Source organism: Mycteria americana, chromosome 3, assembly GCF_035582795.1.
Source record: "Mycteria americana isolate JAX WOST 10 ecotype Jacksonville Zoo and Gardens chromosome 3, USCA_MyAme_1.0, whole genome shotgun sequence".
Taxonomy (NCBI): Eukaryota; Metazoa; Chordata; class Aves; order Ciconiiformes; family Ciconiidae; genus Mycteria; species Mycteria americana.
The window spans coordinates 73,248,292-73,265,581 of record NC_134367.1 but is presented as its reverse complement, the minus strand read 5'-3'; the positions used below and the strand labels follow the sequence as shown (position 1 = coordinate 73,265,581).

Below are 17,290 nucleotides of genomic sequence, written 5' to 3'. Positions count from 1 at the left end.
CATTTTCCTTGGTTAACAAATCTCTTCTACATCTGGCTAATTTTGCTCAAGGAAGAGTAATGTAACTTGGATGAACATGAAGAAGGGAAATAGCAATGGATAATTAGACCAATAAAAAACACTTAACCCAAATTTAATACCTCCGCTGTACAAGCAGTTACGCTGTTATGCTGCCTGTTGAGTGCTTTCAGTGAACACACTTTCCTTCAACATATATGTTGTATTGAGGCTTGAGTGACTAAGCATTGTAACTCATGGCCGGATAGTGAAACAGTTGAAAATTGGACTATTTAAGTAAAAAAACCCACATCCACTGATACACTAGTTTAAGAATATCTAAAATTTCTTAAATTTAGTTAATGTCTCAGGTGGCATAGAGTTGAAATCTGTGATGCTATTTTTTGGAGCATTGAGATTTTTTTATTTTGTTAGCAAGTAATTTGAATAATTGCCGAAAAATTGCCATGAGACTTTTTTTGTTAGTGATTTAAGTATTTGTTAGTGATTTGCCCATGTCAGTGAAATGTTTTGAAGGAATTTCTACACCCTTGACCTTCTGAGAGGGAGGCCTTCATGTAAATCAAGGCAACTTAACATCCCAGAAAATAAGACTGTTAACAGAAAGGAAAACTAGCTTTAAAAACATTAATCACACTTTACCTGTGTGTAAATTAGGATTGTGTTCTTAACTCGTTCTTTGTTGTTGGCATATTTTTTTTTCCCTTAATGTTAGACAAGGTGTTGATGTAACATTAAAAACGTACCCATTCTTTCCCACAACAACCCCAAAATTCAGTGCAACAAAGTCCACGTCCTCAGTCATCCAGGGAAAAAAGAGAGCATGTTTTTGGCTGCTTATTTATAACACAATGCTTATTTATTTGCAATGTTTTATGATCAGTCATTTTAATTTAAAAATGTTTAGTTCTTTTGCTAGATTGAGGATTTTTTTTTTTTTTTGTCTCTGGTTGGGTTTAATGGCATAATACTATTTTTTTTCTGGTAGTCTGAGGCTGCCTAATAATCCATAGTAAAATGGAAATAACTTTGCAAATCTGTCCCTTGCGGGTGATTACTGTTGCTTGTGGGCATGTTAAAAAGAGGGAATCTCCTATGTTTTAGTTTCAATATAACTCCAAGCTTTTCTTCTAATGCTACTGTTTCTTTCATCCTGACTTAGTACTAAGAGCTGTTAGTAAGCTTGGAAAGAAATGCATAATGTTTGTGTTCTTTTGAGTGATTGTTTCTGTGAATATAATACCTCAAAGTCATGTTTGTTAGTGTTATGATAACATTTTTTAAGTAAAAATTTTTCTTAAGACTGTTACAAGATGTTAATTTTATTTATGGTTTTAATTTTGATTTAAATTACCAAATTTTGGCAAAAATGGAGTAAACTCTTTCAGAGCTTGAGACCAGTAAATTTTTGGAATGACATCACTCCTGGACTGGTTGACTTGTGAGTTATGTTTTAAGACTTCAGAACCTGAATACTGCAACATTGGACTTGAGCACAAAATAGTTTTAAATGCTCGCACTGTTGAAATCTAAAAGAGATGGTCAGACAAATATAACTTCAGAAATTCTTCCTTATTTCTGCTAGTATGATAGCTTTGTGTCATTTTGTCCTAAGTGTCAGGGTCATGTTTTACTGATCTTTTTCATCTTCCTCAGCTTTTGCATAGTGCTAGCGCCTGTTTTCGTGAAACCACCTTCATAATAACAGAGTGTTTGTGTGGTCTACCTGCTGGTTTTGATAGCATTGGCTTTTCTGAAAACAAAGCAGCAAAGTGGTTGCATGGAACCTTCTCAGTAAGGTTTAAGATGTGCACCATCTGCCTTTAAAGATCTGCTAAAGCTATTGAAGTAGTCTTGCCGCAAGCTGTACTGAGAGGAGAGTTGCTGATCTATCTGTCCTATCCAGCTAAGTTTATCTTAACTTCTGCAACAGTTTTTAGTTATTACTGATGGTTGTTGCTGCTTTGTATTGAACTCTTCAGTTTTGATGTTCCATGTGATTTGTAAGTGAAGTTCAGCCCTCTCAAATGTGGAGGGATCAAGGTGTCCTCAGAGGTGAAGACTCCCTCATTTGCACACAGGCGTTAAAGTTTATTGGAAGGTGCAGTTCTGTGTTCTTGCAGGCTGAACCCAACCTTAAAGTCACTTCCATCTTTCATGTACTCCCAAAAGTTTCTTCACTCAGCTGCTGATACAGATTTAGATGAAACCAGCAAAACCATTTCAATAAAAGTACGTACATTATGGGTGACTTTTGTGATAAAGATATGCATTGTGGGACTATGAGCAAAAAACTAGCATGCCTTTCTCCACCCCCAGAGAGGAAAATGGTTTATACCAACTTTGCAACATTAGCCTACAGTATGAGGGAGCAATACAGCTGGGGTTAAATATGTTTGAATTAGTAATCTACAGACTTTCAGATCTGTGAAAACAAATAGAGAGCTCTTATCCATTATATCAAAATGGATGGGTTGTTTTTGAAGGTGATTGTCATTAAATAGGGAAGGAGTACTCCAATAAAGCAGAAGTGACATTTTGGAGGGTAAGTTTGTATTTAACTGAATCTTGAGGCTGTATACTAGTTTGTTGTGTTGAACCTAGCTTTTGGTTCCCATGTGGTTTTATGTCTGCATATTTTGAGTAGCATTTAGATGCTAATTTAATTTAAAAAAAAAAATCTTAATTTTATTTTTAATTTCTGCCTCTAGTATTTTCATGGGATTTGATCTTTGCATTTAATTTCTGGACTCGAAGGTTAGTTCTGATGGACCCTTACTTTCTTCAGTCTTTCTGTCATTGTGTCTGTGAACGACAGACTCTCAATGCAACTCTGTGCAACATTATGCTTGAATAATGTATTACTGTGAATCCAAATCATAGTGATAACAGACGTGCAGCTGAATGTTTGAGGCAGATACTCTTAAATTGCCAGCAAAGCACAAGAGGCTTGTATGTATGAGCGGTTTAAAAAACACTTGTTTGCAAACACCTACTTTCAGTTTCTTTAGCACAAAGAGTTTTGTATGTTTTGGGGTCAGTGTCCTTTATTGGATCTCGGGATGCTGATCCATCACTTCTTGTTCAGAGTGCTTCTTTGTGTTCATGGTTTACAGTGAAATCTTCCTATGCTTGTTTCTTAAATAAAATTCTGTTAACTGAATTGCTTTCCTTCCCATCTTTTTCCTTCCTCTCCCCACACAAAAAGACCCTGACCTTAAAAACATCAGCTGATCAGCTGCTTAAAACCAACTAACTTCACATTGCTTGAAAATCAAGACAGGGTTCTCTTCCAGCCCACTTTCCTCTTGAAAGTTGCTAGTTGGTTTGCGTGGGTCAGATGGAGACATCTGGAAACTGTTACTTGTCACTTGAGTAATTTTAATCTACTAGATTTCATCTTTTGTAATACAGAGCTGCATGGGCTCTGCGTTATTTTTAAATCATACAGAGGTCTTAAAGCATATCACTGTTTTGCTGAAAAGTCATCTTCATAAGTGAAGTATTCTGCAGGGGTTATGGGGAAGGTAATCTGGGGAGAAACTGAACTATGTGGATGCTGAAATAGCCCCACAGTAAATGGTTTTGGGATCTGCATGAGCACTTTGATTATGTAAAGGCAGCAACAGGAGGTGTTTGAGTAGCTGTTTATGATTTGTATAGTAAGTTTATGTGCTGGATTTTATCATGTGGCAATGAGACATCCTTTTTCTGATCTGGAAGCTAGTGCTGGTGTAAGTGTTGACTGCTAGTATTTTATGGTTTTGTTGGAAACTTGTTTGATCAACAGTCAGGATACCATCAGTGATGTAAGGAGTTCTTTGAAAGATCAGCACTTCAGTAATGCATTTGTTGCTAAATAAAAACATAGGTTGTTTACTTGTTGCAAGTCTGTGGTGTCTTTTCAGACTTCAGCTCTTTTTTCCTTGCTCTCTGACAGCCAACTGCCCAGTTTCCCAGGTTACGTTCAACAGTGGTATATTTCCACCTTCAAATCCAAGGACTGCTCTGTGAGCTCTTTTCCTGTTTTCACAGTGTTATTTGTGGAGAAGAAGCAGACCAGAGTGAGTTTTCAAAACATGCTCCAGTTATGTCAAGTTGTCATTGCCACAGCCTCTGCACAGAGTAACTCTTGAACTCTGCAGGCCGTGCTCCATTCTTAAGTGGTTACTTTTCAGCTTCAGCCCTTTGAAGCTTAGGAGTTGTGCTGATATAACTCTAATTGACAGAGTTTACATTTGATTTTAAGCTGTAAGCTAGTGTGTTTGTGTATTAGCCTTTGCTTGTAAACACTTCATAATTTAATATTGGATTTGTTTGCAGTACTGATTATCAGAGTCTTGAAACCCAGCAGACTCTCCTCAAGGAGAGTCTTCTGTTCATGTTACCATTGGAAAGGATAATCAGCCTATATATATTTAGTTGTGAATTATTTTTCTGCAATATATACCTTCCTTTTAAGATTTAGAAAGTGTTTGGCATTTTATTAATAAATAATTTACTGTTGATTGTCTTGTTTTTTTCGGCACTTAGAGATGGAATGAAATTAGAATGTCATATTTGCAATATAAACTTTTATTATTGGCTTTTTTAGGGGATATACTTGTTTTCTGGACTTCATTCAGAATCTGATAGAGATTTTTCCCAGACAGAATTAAGATCTTGGCAGTTAGTCATCTTGGGACTGACTGCTGCAGGAAGGAAAGGACTTTCACTGGAGTTCAGTACCTTGCAGTTGCTGTGTTTCTCTATATTGAACCATGAGACTAAGAAAAATTCTTTTTGTTATCAACGCCAAAAAAAATACTACAAAGTCAATATTTACTTTACTGTTTAGGGCTTGATTGCTTTTCTGAATTCCCACCTAAAATTTCTTGTTGTCTCCACTCTATAATAAGCAAATTTGAAAAGCAGACTTAATCTATGGGGGGATAACGTGATGCCCTGTAATTCCACATTGATAGCTGAGAGGGTGTATCTTTTATGAAGATGGGGCATTATTCAATAATAGAGTTACATGGCTGAGACATGAGATCCAGTTTCTCCCCCTGGTTCTGCTAGGGACTCTGAGCATGGGTAACTTGCTTAACTTCTTATTTACTGATGAAAAAGATGACACTAATCAAAGACAGTCCAACAGGCAGCAAATCTCAGGAGTGTTTGCTGAATGAGAGCATCCTGAATGCTCAGAGTTTGTAGAATATTAGTAGCTACTGTTTTCAATTTTTTTTTTGGTCATTTGCCTGTCAGTGTAAGCATCACACTCGATAAAGTTATATGTACTTTGGCTGAAACAAAGTTTTGTGCTTTGTTTTGCACAGACATCCACACACAGTCTCTGCCATAGAGGTCTTATACTCTGATTAAACAAGTTGGGGGAAGAATGGTTAAAATATATAAGTAAAGTAATAGAATGGAGGCAGAGTAAAATTTGTAAATGCTGAGAGGTGAATTTACTTACTGATATTCTTAAGTAAAAAGATGACAGGAGTAGATGAGAGAGGTGGCAGGCATGGAGTTTTGTAAAAAGGGGAAACGGATTATGGGTAGCGTGAAGGAAGAGGTTTGGAAGGAGCCTGCAGTCACAGCAATACAGAGAAGGTCCCCTGAAAACTAGAGGAGGTTCTTGGCTTTACCGTAGGGCCCTGCAGTTGGTCTTCCAAGCTGGAAGCTTGATCTATGTATTCTCTGCATGTGTTTTTCCCCAAGGCACAAAAGGAAGGAGCAGATGGCTACCTATAGCTTCTAGAATGTACATATGTGTCTGCACAATACACAATCTCAAGGAATAAATCGCTGTTTTAGATCTTTCCTGAGTGCTTCTAAGCTGCTGCTTTTTGATCTCCCTTCTGCCCCCCAGAACCTTTATTTTTTCACTTCTGCTATAATCAGCTTTGCTTATTCTCCCACTTCTCCCCCCCCCCCCCCCCCATACATTTATTTTAGAGATACTAATTTCTTGGTGATTCCTAATGGGAATCTTAACAGTGAATTTTTTTGTTTCTGTGCTTTGTTCACAGAACTGATATACAAGTAATTCCAAGTGGTCAGGGGAAAACAATTTTTTTTTTCTTAGTATCTTATATTGTCAGTGCCAGTGTGTTAATGGATTGATTTGTTTGTTTTCTTTTGGGGTGCAATTTTGCCCAGTAAGTAAAGTTATGAACTGCTGCAAATGTTTGCTGTCTCAGATTAAAAAACTTGCACTGAAATGAGGAGTTTCCTCTAACTGGACCTGTAGTATACAATTCTAAATGAAGTCAAAGCACAGGATATGTGTAATGTCTGTGGTCTGCGAGGGGAGTATATGCTTTTTCTGGGATTTATCAGATATAGAAATAAATCTAAAAGAGAATTTTTTAAAAAATAATTATTCTTTTCCTTAATAATTTGGTAGTATATTCCTGTTGCAGTTCTATCTGATACTTTGTCTTCAGACCAAAAAGCGAAATGTTTGGGGGGTTTATTTTGCTCTCTGAATTGAAGCCTCTGTTATATAGGATAACTAAATCCTGGACACAGGTAGTAGGTAAGAAAAAACAAAAGCAAATCCCATGATTGATAAGGATGGTTGGGAGCACACTGTAAACAGTCAGGGAAGCCTCTGCAGAAGTTAGCCCAGGCCTGGGCACAGGTGTGTTAATCCTTAATCTGATTTTTTTTTTTAACATTACTGCATTTTGGGTTAGATTTTTGAAGGTACTCAAATTATCTATTTTTTTTCCTTTTAAGTATAATTTTCCAAATAAATCTTCCTTGTTTAAAGTAAGTAGTTCAATGAAGCAATCTGTTGTTGAAATTTCAGTTATTTGTAGTTTTTACTGTGTCTTTTAATGCAAGTGATTAATTTCTTCCACTTGTTTTCTAAAGTTTCCTGTTACTCATAAATGTCTCTTCAGAACTTTAAAAAAAAGAATTATCCATATTAAAAAAAAAAAACCTTCAATAAAATTGCAAGGAAAAATGGCTGCACTGCACAGTGCTTCTGACGTTTTACATGTATGTGCATTTACATTGTATTTTGAAAAGTGAACAAAGATTCAAAGTGTTTTGATATAAAAACTCTTTGGCCTCAGTCTGCCCCAGCATAAGAATTCTGATTCTGTAGAAGTTTCTTTACAAAAGCAGTTTCTTGCCAACACAAAAGAGAAACAGAACTTGAAAATAAAATACTGAGCAAGGATGCTGCAGCTTCACATTTCTAACCTGTTTTTGTATATTTTTCAATAATTACTCACTTATATAGCTTCTTAGAAATATGAAGTATATCTTGTTTGGTGTGTAGAGTAATATCAGCTTCTTACTGACTGTTTTCAGGAATATCAAAGGTGTGCATGAAGTTGAGTTTTTCTAGGGGATGGATCTTTGCAAATGGTCTCTCTCTAATGTTTCAGAAAAGCATCTGTAACTGCTGGGAAAGGGTTGTTCAAAGTTCACTGGCTTAAGCATTGTTTGATCTATGGATCATAGCTTATATTCTTGTATGATGAGGGTTAGTGTGTTAGAGGGGGTAAGATAGCATGATTTCCCAGAATATTAGGAATATATTCATGTATTTCACATGCTCTTGCATTGCAGAAGAGAAACAATGCCTTCAATTTTATTTATTTGTTTATTTATAGAAAATGGAATAATCAAATCAGACAAGGTATTTGAAGTAATGCTGGCTACAGACCGTTGCCACTATGCAAAATACAATCCTTATATGGATTCTCCACAGTCTATAGGTAAGATCATCTTGTAAAAATGATTGAGATTGTTCTAACTTGCATAACTGTGACTGCCTTTGTCATATATGTTAAGAACGTGAACATAATTTTTTAAATTCGGAAGCTTGTTTAGTTCTTTATCAGTTTATTTGATACCTTTTAATTAAGTTTCAATTTGTTATGGAATGCAACTGGCATACTTGGATACATCAAGTAGATGTTCTTTAGTCAGTATTGGTATGTGTAAATATGTATTTTTTAAACCACAGCAAATTGTGGTGGTGCAGCTAATGTTTAAATACTTAAAAATCATTTTTATCCAGTTGATGTCAGAAACAGTCTCTCTTTACAGAAATGATTCAGTTGAGATCAATGCTGAGGTGCTTACATGCTTTACATAACTTTTTTTTTTTTAATACAAAAATAGGCTTTGAATGGGAAGTTCTACTGATAGGACAGTTGTTTCCCATCCACAACCCAGTTTTATCTTTTCAAGGCAGGAGAATGAATTATGCAAATGTACTAATTTCTTTTTTCTTGACACCCTCCCGCCCCCCCCAATAGTGGGTGGTGAGAACTGTGAATTGCAATGGGATTTTATTATTTGTATAGGAAAATTCTTGAATTTTTTTCTTTAATAGTGGGTGGTGAGAATTATGAATTAGGATTTTATTAGTTGTATAGGAAGATTCAAAAATCTTTTAAGATACATGCTCAAAAGCTTATATATCTCCACAGAAACAAATATAGGTGAGTGTTCCTCCATGTTTTCTCATAGGTGTGTGCTGTCTGCAAAATAGATGAGGTTGTTGTCTCCAGAAGTTCTATGGTCCCCACCACGTCAAACTCAAACTAACAAATCCAGGTTTTTACATAGGGACCGAGTGAAAAAGGCATTACATTATTCTGGGAGACATTACTGTTCTGAATTCAACACACTTGATCAAGCTAAGGCAATATAGTGACAAAATGGAGATTGTAACTGAGATCAAGGGTAGAACCCTTTTTTTTCCTGTCCAGAGTTGACATGGCATAGCTTTCAGATGACGTACCTTAACTCACTTCTGAAGTAGAGTACCTATGTAACCATTGGGGGATGTGTGTGTGTAGTGCCCTGAATGAGGGCGACAATTAAGGTATTGCATTTTACAGTCAAGATAATAAAGACTGTAAGGTTGCCGTCTGAACAACGATCAACATGTTCTTTCATTCTCTTGTTTTACAGGTTTCCAAGCAACAATCAGTGCTCCACATATGGTAAGCTTTAAACTTGTGATTATAGGTGATTTTATAAATATCCAAATGCTTCTGAAATAAAATATTTGTCCTAGCAAATTGAATGACCGGTTGATTGCAGTGATGCTGTTGTGAGGTTGCTGTTGTGAGGTTGCCTAGTAGGAGGGCACAGAGAAGATTGAGCCAGACTTTTCTTGGAGATGCACAGTGATAGGATGAGGGGTAGTGGACAAAAAAATGCAACATGAGAAATTCTGATTAGTTTCTAGGGTGAAAAAGAAAAAAAAACCCATTGAGGGTAGTTAAGCACTGGAACAGGTTTCACAGGTTGTGGAAATTCTGTTCTTTGATATATAAAGAAGCTGACTGGACAGGGTTCTAAGCAGCCTAATTTAAATTGCCCCTGTGTTGAAAGAGGGTTGGACCACAGGATTTCCAGAGATCCTTTCCAAACTAAATTACTCTGACTCTGTAATTTATAAAAATACAAGAATTCAGGAGTGGATAATAGTGATTTCTATGGTATGGTATTGCTGTAATGCCTTTAATTCTTTGGACAGGAAAAAAAATATTGTACTGAGATGCAGGTTTTTTGCCAAGTGGCTTGAGACCAGGGCATTCATGACTGAGCATTAAGAGGGGATTTCAGTACATAAATCTAGCACAGACATAATTTTTCTGTGTTTCTTTATTTGAGATGAAGGATGAATAGAAGCATATATTTTGTCCTTGCAATGTTTGAAAAGCGTCAAAACATAGTAAGCCTGCTCCTCTTGACTAAAAACTACCTAGTGTTTTCAAAATTTTAACTCACTTAAGTCATGATCCTTGAATTATCCTATGCTTAGCACTAGTAGTATATGAAGTGTTAGAGCAAAAAGGAAATGTGTCCTCTAAGCAAATGTTAACAAGAAATGTTCTAATTATTTCTGTTTTCTGGGTGTGATGGATTAAGCCATGGGAGTGTGGTAATGGCTATCTCTGAAACATTGAAGAATGAATTTGGTTTTTAGTGTGTGCTTAGTTTGCATACTGGTCCACCATGTAGGAAAGCAAAACTGCTCATGAAGTGTGTCTGTAGACTACTACATTTCATATATGAGCCTGGCTATCTGCCTTTGTTAAAGACAACCTCTTTTTCCTACTCTTTGATTCAGCAAGTGTACAGGTAGTGCAAGAGGTAGTTTTAGTAGCCATTTTCCTTGATGCTCCACAGCTGCTTTCTTCCTAACTACCCTCTGTCCCAGCATATTCCAATGTATATAGCATAATGATAAGCTCCATTCTTTATGGGCCATATACTACTGGAACAGTAAGAACGACCTGAAGACCTGAAGAAAATGAAATTGATTTATGGTGTCTCTCCCCAAAACTATATCTAAATTGAGTGTGTGCTAGAAGCTTGAATGGTCAAATGAGTTTATATCTATCTACACTAAAAAAAAAAAAAACCCGTATATACACGCGCACACACACACACACACACAATTTGTTGAAGTCCATGAAACAGCAATGATTATATCATGTAGTTAACTCTCCCCCCCCCCCCCCCTTTTTGGTAATAGAAAATAATTCTAAAATTTCTTACACGAATCCTCAGTGCATTGCCCAAAATCACTGAAGAAATGAACATATATTGTGTAAAATAGACACTTAAAATATTTTGAATTTTTCTGTCTTCTCTTAGCATGCATATGCTCTTGAACTTCTGTCTGATCAGTTACATGAAGGAGCCAAAGCACTTGATGTAGGATCTGGAAGTGGAATCCTTACAGCATGCTTTTCGCGAATGGTGAGATATTTAATCACTTGACCATCAGAACTGCTTGAACTGCAGCATAATGCTGAATTAAAGGGGGGGGGAAAAAGCATCCTTCATACAGTGGACTAACATAGACTATACAGAAAATAATTTACTCTCCTGGGTGTGATTAGCAGCTGATACTAGATGGTTGAGTTAAAGGGTCCAGTAAATCATGTGATGGTGAAGAAACTGTCTGGAAAAGTGTTTTTTTTTCTTGATTACATTTTAGTGGTTGCTTCATAGCTTGAAGAAAGGAAATGTTTGTCTTGCGCAGCCTAATTTTTACATTGTGTTGTATGGCTATGAATGTTCTAATTGTGATCAATTGTCATGTCTTCCTGCTATGATGAGAGCTTAGTGAGACCTTAAAGAATCCTTTTTCCATAGGAAAATATATTATATGTATATAAATTGTCTTTGAATTTAATTTCTTTTTTTTTCTTGTTACTATATTGCGTGAGCATCAGTATAAGTATCCATTTAATATTTTCTAAGTTAGATATTAATTTATATTCTTTTTACATCTTTTTCAAATAACGTAATCTCTGTGTTGTTCAACCTGTATGTAAGGAATTCTCTGTGCTTCCACCGTATCTTACATCAGGAAAAAAAAATATGAAAAAAATTTTTTATGAAGGCTGTAACGACAGTACTGTTAGACTAATTTATGTAGTGGAATATAATCAGTTCTTCCTTCTCCATTCCAGGACTTTATCATTGCTTTATAACTAGCAGAGACCTTCATTAAACTGTCAACTAGATTTTTTTTTTTTTTTGTCTGAGAAGTTAATTTGGATTGTGGTGATGCATATGATAAGTTCTCATATGGGTTTTTTTTGCTGCTTAGTTTTCTGTTTTCAAGCACTGATCTGTTGAGTGTGCAATCACTTCTGGTTTCCTGTGTTAAGAATTAGATAAGAATGTTTATGACTGGGCAATGCACCAGCAAAAGTATTTAGGTTTTTCAAGTGCTAGCTGCCATATTTAAAAAAAAAAAAATTGTAGTTGACATAAGTTAACCAAACTGCTGTTTACAGGAAATCTTAAATGTCACTTACTCAACTTTCTACCTATTATTTTTTGTGTAACTTTGTAGTCAATGATCTAATGTTAGTAGCATGCATGGGAACTCCAATCCTACAAGTGTTAAAACTTTTGTCAGTTATGTGTATTTCTCACTGAAATATTACGAATACATAGAGGAATAGCCATTTTGGGTAAGATGTGGTTGTGCATTTTTTTTTTTAAACAGCTATATAAGAATAACTTAAAATATCTGCAGAGAAGTCAGAATTACCACAGAAAATAAATCTCTCTCCAATTTTGCTGAAGTTAATGACACAATCTTTTTATTGCCCTATGACTGTCACATTCCTCTTCTGAATCCTCCTTGGTGGTATGCTGTGGAATGCCTTAGACATGTTTTGTGAAACATTAGATAAATGCTTTTGTATTTGATAGCATTATTACTGTACAATATGGATCTTGCTTCATCCACTTGAATTACTGTAGATAAGACAGTATGTACTGCTCTGACTTCCTTTCTCTGTAAAGTTCTTTCTAACAGTAACAAAAGGTTGAAAGAAGTGTATTATAGGGAATGACGGTAAAGTGTTTTGCTATCAAAATTCAGTTGGGGATGTGCTTACTGGGTCACGTGGATGTTGCTTCTCAATCTACTTGAGATCTAGAATGAATAGCTCGCATTTGCGGCACAAGTACCTACACAAGTGCACATTGATGTCATGACAGCTTTACTCCTATGATGATAATCTAATTTGTGGTACTTCTGGGAAAGCTTTATGTTTACTTAGACTAGTAAAGCATCTTTAAGATTTTTGTTTGGGTTTTCATGTTAAAACTGCTGTGATAAAGTTATCTACATAGCATACAAACTTAAATAAGTTTATTCATTTTTGAAGATTGCTGGCAAATGAAATTAATTGTAGTTTTCATCCTGTAAGTACTGGAATTATAAAAAGAGTAGGGTATATTTTTATTCCAAACAGATCATGGAGATCCCAAAAATTGTGCCATTTTGCTATTGTCTTGATCGCATACGCTTCAAAGTTCCAGGGTAATAGACAGAGGTAATTGGTGAGGACTTGGAAATAGCGTAATGGACTGTGACATGCAGCAGGAGGTTCTCTTACTTTATATCAGGCTACTTCATGTTATGACCATTTTGCTAAATTTTAATTTCTGTGACATTTCCCTTTTTTGGACTACACTGGATCTTTTGCCAGCTTCTGGTACAACTGGCTGCCAGGCATTCCTCCAAATAGTAACTTGTGGTTGTCATAGTGAAAACTTGCCATGTGTCTTGCTCTGTTTCAAGGGCTAGGCTGGTGGTCTTCCACTTGAAAAAGAAGAGATAACACTGCTTTTTGGATGTTTTTAGCATAAGACTTGTCCGTAATAAAACAGAAGAAAATCCCCATGATATCGATAACTGGTTATTAATTTTCCACGTCTTAGCAACATTAAAATGTAAGATACAGAAATATAACCAATGGATTCAAATGTGTCCAAAGACAAAGCTGTATGACAACATGGGCTGCTAGGACATACTCTGCCATTGTGTTCTTTGAGCTGGATCCTGTTAAAAATGGTCAGATTTTAAGATTTGGATTCTTTTTCTCCTCTCTCCAAAATTGGAATAGTTTTTTTGGAATAAAGACACAATTCCAGAAGAAATACCTGTAATGGATAAGTTTTTGTTAGTAGGCCTTTTTTCCCCTCCGAATACACAGATCTTTTGTGACCTTTTGTGAGTTATGAGCTCTCAAAAGTTCCACTCTTCCTGTGGAAGAGAGCTGTAAATCTGAAAGTAGATTCATGAATGCAAGGATTGGTGGAAGGTAGTTTATTGCTGACTGTTAATTGCTGCCTTTGCTTCTGAAAGAACAGGACTCTTGAGGTAACTTAAAACAAAATGCATGACTTACTGTTTTCCTTTAAGTAAGGTCTTCTCTAGAAAAACCATAACCTTTAAGTAAGTTTATTCAACATGAAAGGAGATTAGTTCTAGTCTTTGACCTTGAAGTTGCTACTTTCTATTGCAGGTAATGCAAACACTCATGATCAAATTTGACTTATAAAAATTCAGAGAAGAAATCTCCACTAATAGTATAACTTAATTGAATCACATCTCAAAAAATGACTATAGCAAGCATTTATAAGACTGTACTGACAGACTTTAATTATCAGTTGCTTCTAGTAGTCAGGATGTGTCATTCTAAGCAGTAGTTTTAATAACATGGGGAAAATATATTGTTTTTATTTTAGAGAAACGGGCTCAGGAGATAGAAATACTCATTCTATAAACAAATCAAAACTAGCAGAAATTATTCAACTGTATATTTTTATTCCAGGTTGGTCCCAAAGGACAAGTTGTAGGAATTGATCATATCAAAGAACTAGTAGATGACTCAATAAATAATGTCAAAAAAGATGATCCCACATTGCTGTCTTCAGGAAGAGTGAAACTGATTGGTGAGCATCAGACTGATATACTTACTAATTAAACTAATATTCTTTCTAGCAGCTGGTTGAAACTGACTGGAATTGGGTGTGATTAAAAATTCTGATTTAAGAAGTTAAACCAAAGAAAAAAGAGCCAAATGAAAATTTAAAAATCCAAGTCGTCTTTAGGCTTTTAAAAAAATATCATCTTCATACAGTTTTGAGAATATGACTTCTGGTAATCTTAAAGAATATGTAGTCATTCTATTGGAGAAGCTTAACAGGGAAGTGTTTTCCTGTGAAAATACTTTACATGCTGAAGGTCTGTCATGTTAAATTTGCTATTTAAAATTGGGTTTGAATGCACAGCTTTTCTTCAATAAATGTGCTGCCATCTAAATTTGAGTGTTTTAACAAAGCCTTTGTACTTATGATATAGTAATTGAGAAAGCTGCACGCAAAGAGTCGAGTGGAAAAAGTACTAGATTGGCAGTATGCATCACTGAAGATTATTTCACTTGTTTTTAAAATTAACAGTATTTGTATGTTAGGGAAGTGATTAATTGACACTAAACTAATTCAATCAGAGTTACTGAGAGGAAATAATGCTAAAGTTATACAAGGACGGTGAATTGTTTTAAATAATACTTATTTGACTAAAAAGAAAAAGATGCTTGTTTGGTGGTTTGGGGTTTTTAGTTTTTGTTTGTTCTGTTTTGGTTGGTTGGGTTTTTTTGGGGGGAAGATGCAAAACAGGGAGGACGAAAGCATTCCCTTCATTATCATTCTGTTTAAGTTTAAAATAATCCAGACCTTCAACTTCTTTTTGAGGCTTCTTACAATAGTGCTTGGAAAAATGATTATTATGTGATGTTTGGCTCTTACCCAAGAATCAAAATGGTAATTAAGGTATTTTTTTTAAATGAGGGACTTTTCTAAGTCTTTTTTAAATAAGCCAATCATCAGAAGTACTTGTACACATGTATAAGATGCAGTGTTCCTCACTTTCTTGGAAAAGAAGTTATACTGAGACTTGGGGCTGGAGAGGGGGAATGGGGGGATAATTTCCATTGTTGCTATACAAGAGCAATTTGGACTTACGCTTCTGGTTATACCTGAAACAAACACTGATGCTCTTGGGAGTCTAGAATTCTAAGTAAACATCATCATCTATATTATGTTTGTGTAGCAGGATGACTAAGAGATTTCTGAGTAGTTCTGTTGTGAGGTACATTTAAAAAAAAGTACAGATGGATGAATAGCACTTTTGTGAATTAGGTGGAGAAGAATGTTTCAACTGTGCTGGATTCCTGGGAGCTCTTTGATGTGGAGCTAGAATCCAGACAGAGCTGTTCTTTAAAACAAACAAAAACCCCCAAACACAAAAAAAAAAAACCCTGAAAACCCAGGGTTGATTGGTAATGGGAACTGTATGAATTAAGACTAGGTAAGTAAGTTGTTGGCTTTTGACAGGTATGCTGCAAACATTCTCCATTGTTTTGTCACACCTCAGATATGCCATAACTGCATTTCGAAGCATCAGCACTATTTTGGGGTGTCTCAGTAATAGAACTGCACTGAGAAGTTGAGAATAGGTATGCTTAGGGTGTATCTATATTAGTTTGTGGGGTTTGGGGGTTTTTTGGTGTGGTTGGTTTTTTTTTTTTGTTTTTTTCTTAAAATCAGGAGGGTGTCTTTGAGGTGAATCTCAACTGCTTCCACTTACCACACTTTGGCTCACATGAGAGTACTCCTGGAGAGCATAAACTTTGATTGCTTTTGAATGAAACTAGACTGGATTATGTGCTCTGAGAAGCAACCAAATATGTTTGATATGTTAATGGATATTAAGCTAATAAGACTAGAACTAGACCAGAGCGATCATTCTGAAATGCATATGTTGCATGGACATCAGGTTCTCAGCAAAAACTGTTTCGCTGTACAGATCTGCTTCTATTGTACTGCGCTATTTGCTGATGCAGACATAGCCGGAGGGGATGAGGGTACTCTAACCACAGTGAAGTAGTTTTCTTGTTTCTGTGCTCATGCTACAACTCTGTGTGAAACAGGTCTGCATAGAGACACTGAAGGCTTGAGTACCATGATCAGCAGATCAGGTCTAGGTTCAAAAACCAGTTACAAAACCCTTTTATGTCAGAAAGTCCTGACGCTACTTCCCCCCTCGTCACCACCTGCCACCCACCACTATGATTACTTCATTAACAGGCTGCATGTAACTGGAGATCTCAGTAGGATGGGTGATGTTATTCAGGATGTAAGCACAAGCTCAAAATTTGGGCTGCTGTTTCCCCTTGGACATTGAATAATGTAACAATTTGTATCACATTGAATATATGAATGTTGACTTTTTTTTTTAATCTTCTGGTTACCTAAAACTGTGTTCCCATTGTGGGTGGATATATACCTGACTGCTGTAGCCAGGAGAACTTTTGTGGATGTTAAAAGGGAAGAGCCACGCTGTGCTTGATGCATATAAAGGAGCACGATGTTTTGTGTGTGTGCTGTTTCTGAAGATGTAGCTTTGGTTTGGACTATTGATTCTGAGAGCAAAGGGTTTAGATGTTTTGGGTCCTTTTTACCACTGTCAGTGAAATGATAAGATGTGCAGAAGTCACGTTCAGACTTCTCTGGACAGAGCACGAGGTGCATTGAAGTCTCAGAATACATGTGTTCTTCTTCAGAAGACAGCTTAGCCATTTCTTTCACAGCTGTTTCTTCAACTTAGCAATCTCTTCTTCTTTTGCCAGCAGTACTGGAGATCACTGCTTCTAATACCTAGTGCTGCATCTTAGGGAATGAGGGTTTGTCTCCCCCCTATGTAACCAACATCATTCAAAGCAGTATCTGTATGTTTAAGCTAAAGAAGTCTTTCTCCCTTGCCTTCTCTGATGGAACAATGGCTTGATACAGTAATGCATCACTAATTCCTCTTTAGAGGAGGTGTACAGTGCTACTAAGCAAATATAAGTTATATACTTGACTGCATTGAAGTGGTTGTTCTAGTAGAACCCACTTTGGCAGAGTCAGAGAGATTAAG

The 17,290-nt window shown here is 36.0% G+C and overlaps 1 protein-coding gene across 2 annotated transcripts in view; it reads left to right on the top strand.

The window, feature by feature from the left end:
- PCMT1 (protein-L-isoaspartate (D-aspartate) O-methyltransferase) overlaps window positions 1-17,290 on the top strand; it is a 35,768-nt gene that overhangs the window by 4,967 nt on the left and 13,511 nt on the right. For both annotated transcript variants that reach the window (XM_075499011.1, XM_075499012.1), the window contains exons 2-5: window positions 7,641-7,745; window positions 8,953-8,984; window positions 10,651-10,755; window positions 14,142-14,262. In XM_075499011.1, the coding sequence (XP_075355126.1) occupies window positions 7,641-7,745; window positions 8,953-8,984; window positions 10,651-10,755; window positions 14,142-14,262 (363 nt within the window). The remainder of the gene's footprint in view (window positions 1-7,640; window positions 7,746-8,952; window positions 8,985-10,650; window positions 10,756-14,141; window positions 14,263-17,290) is intronic.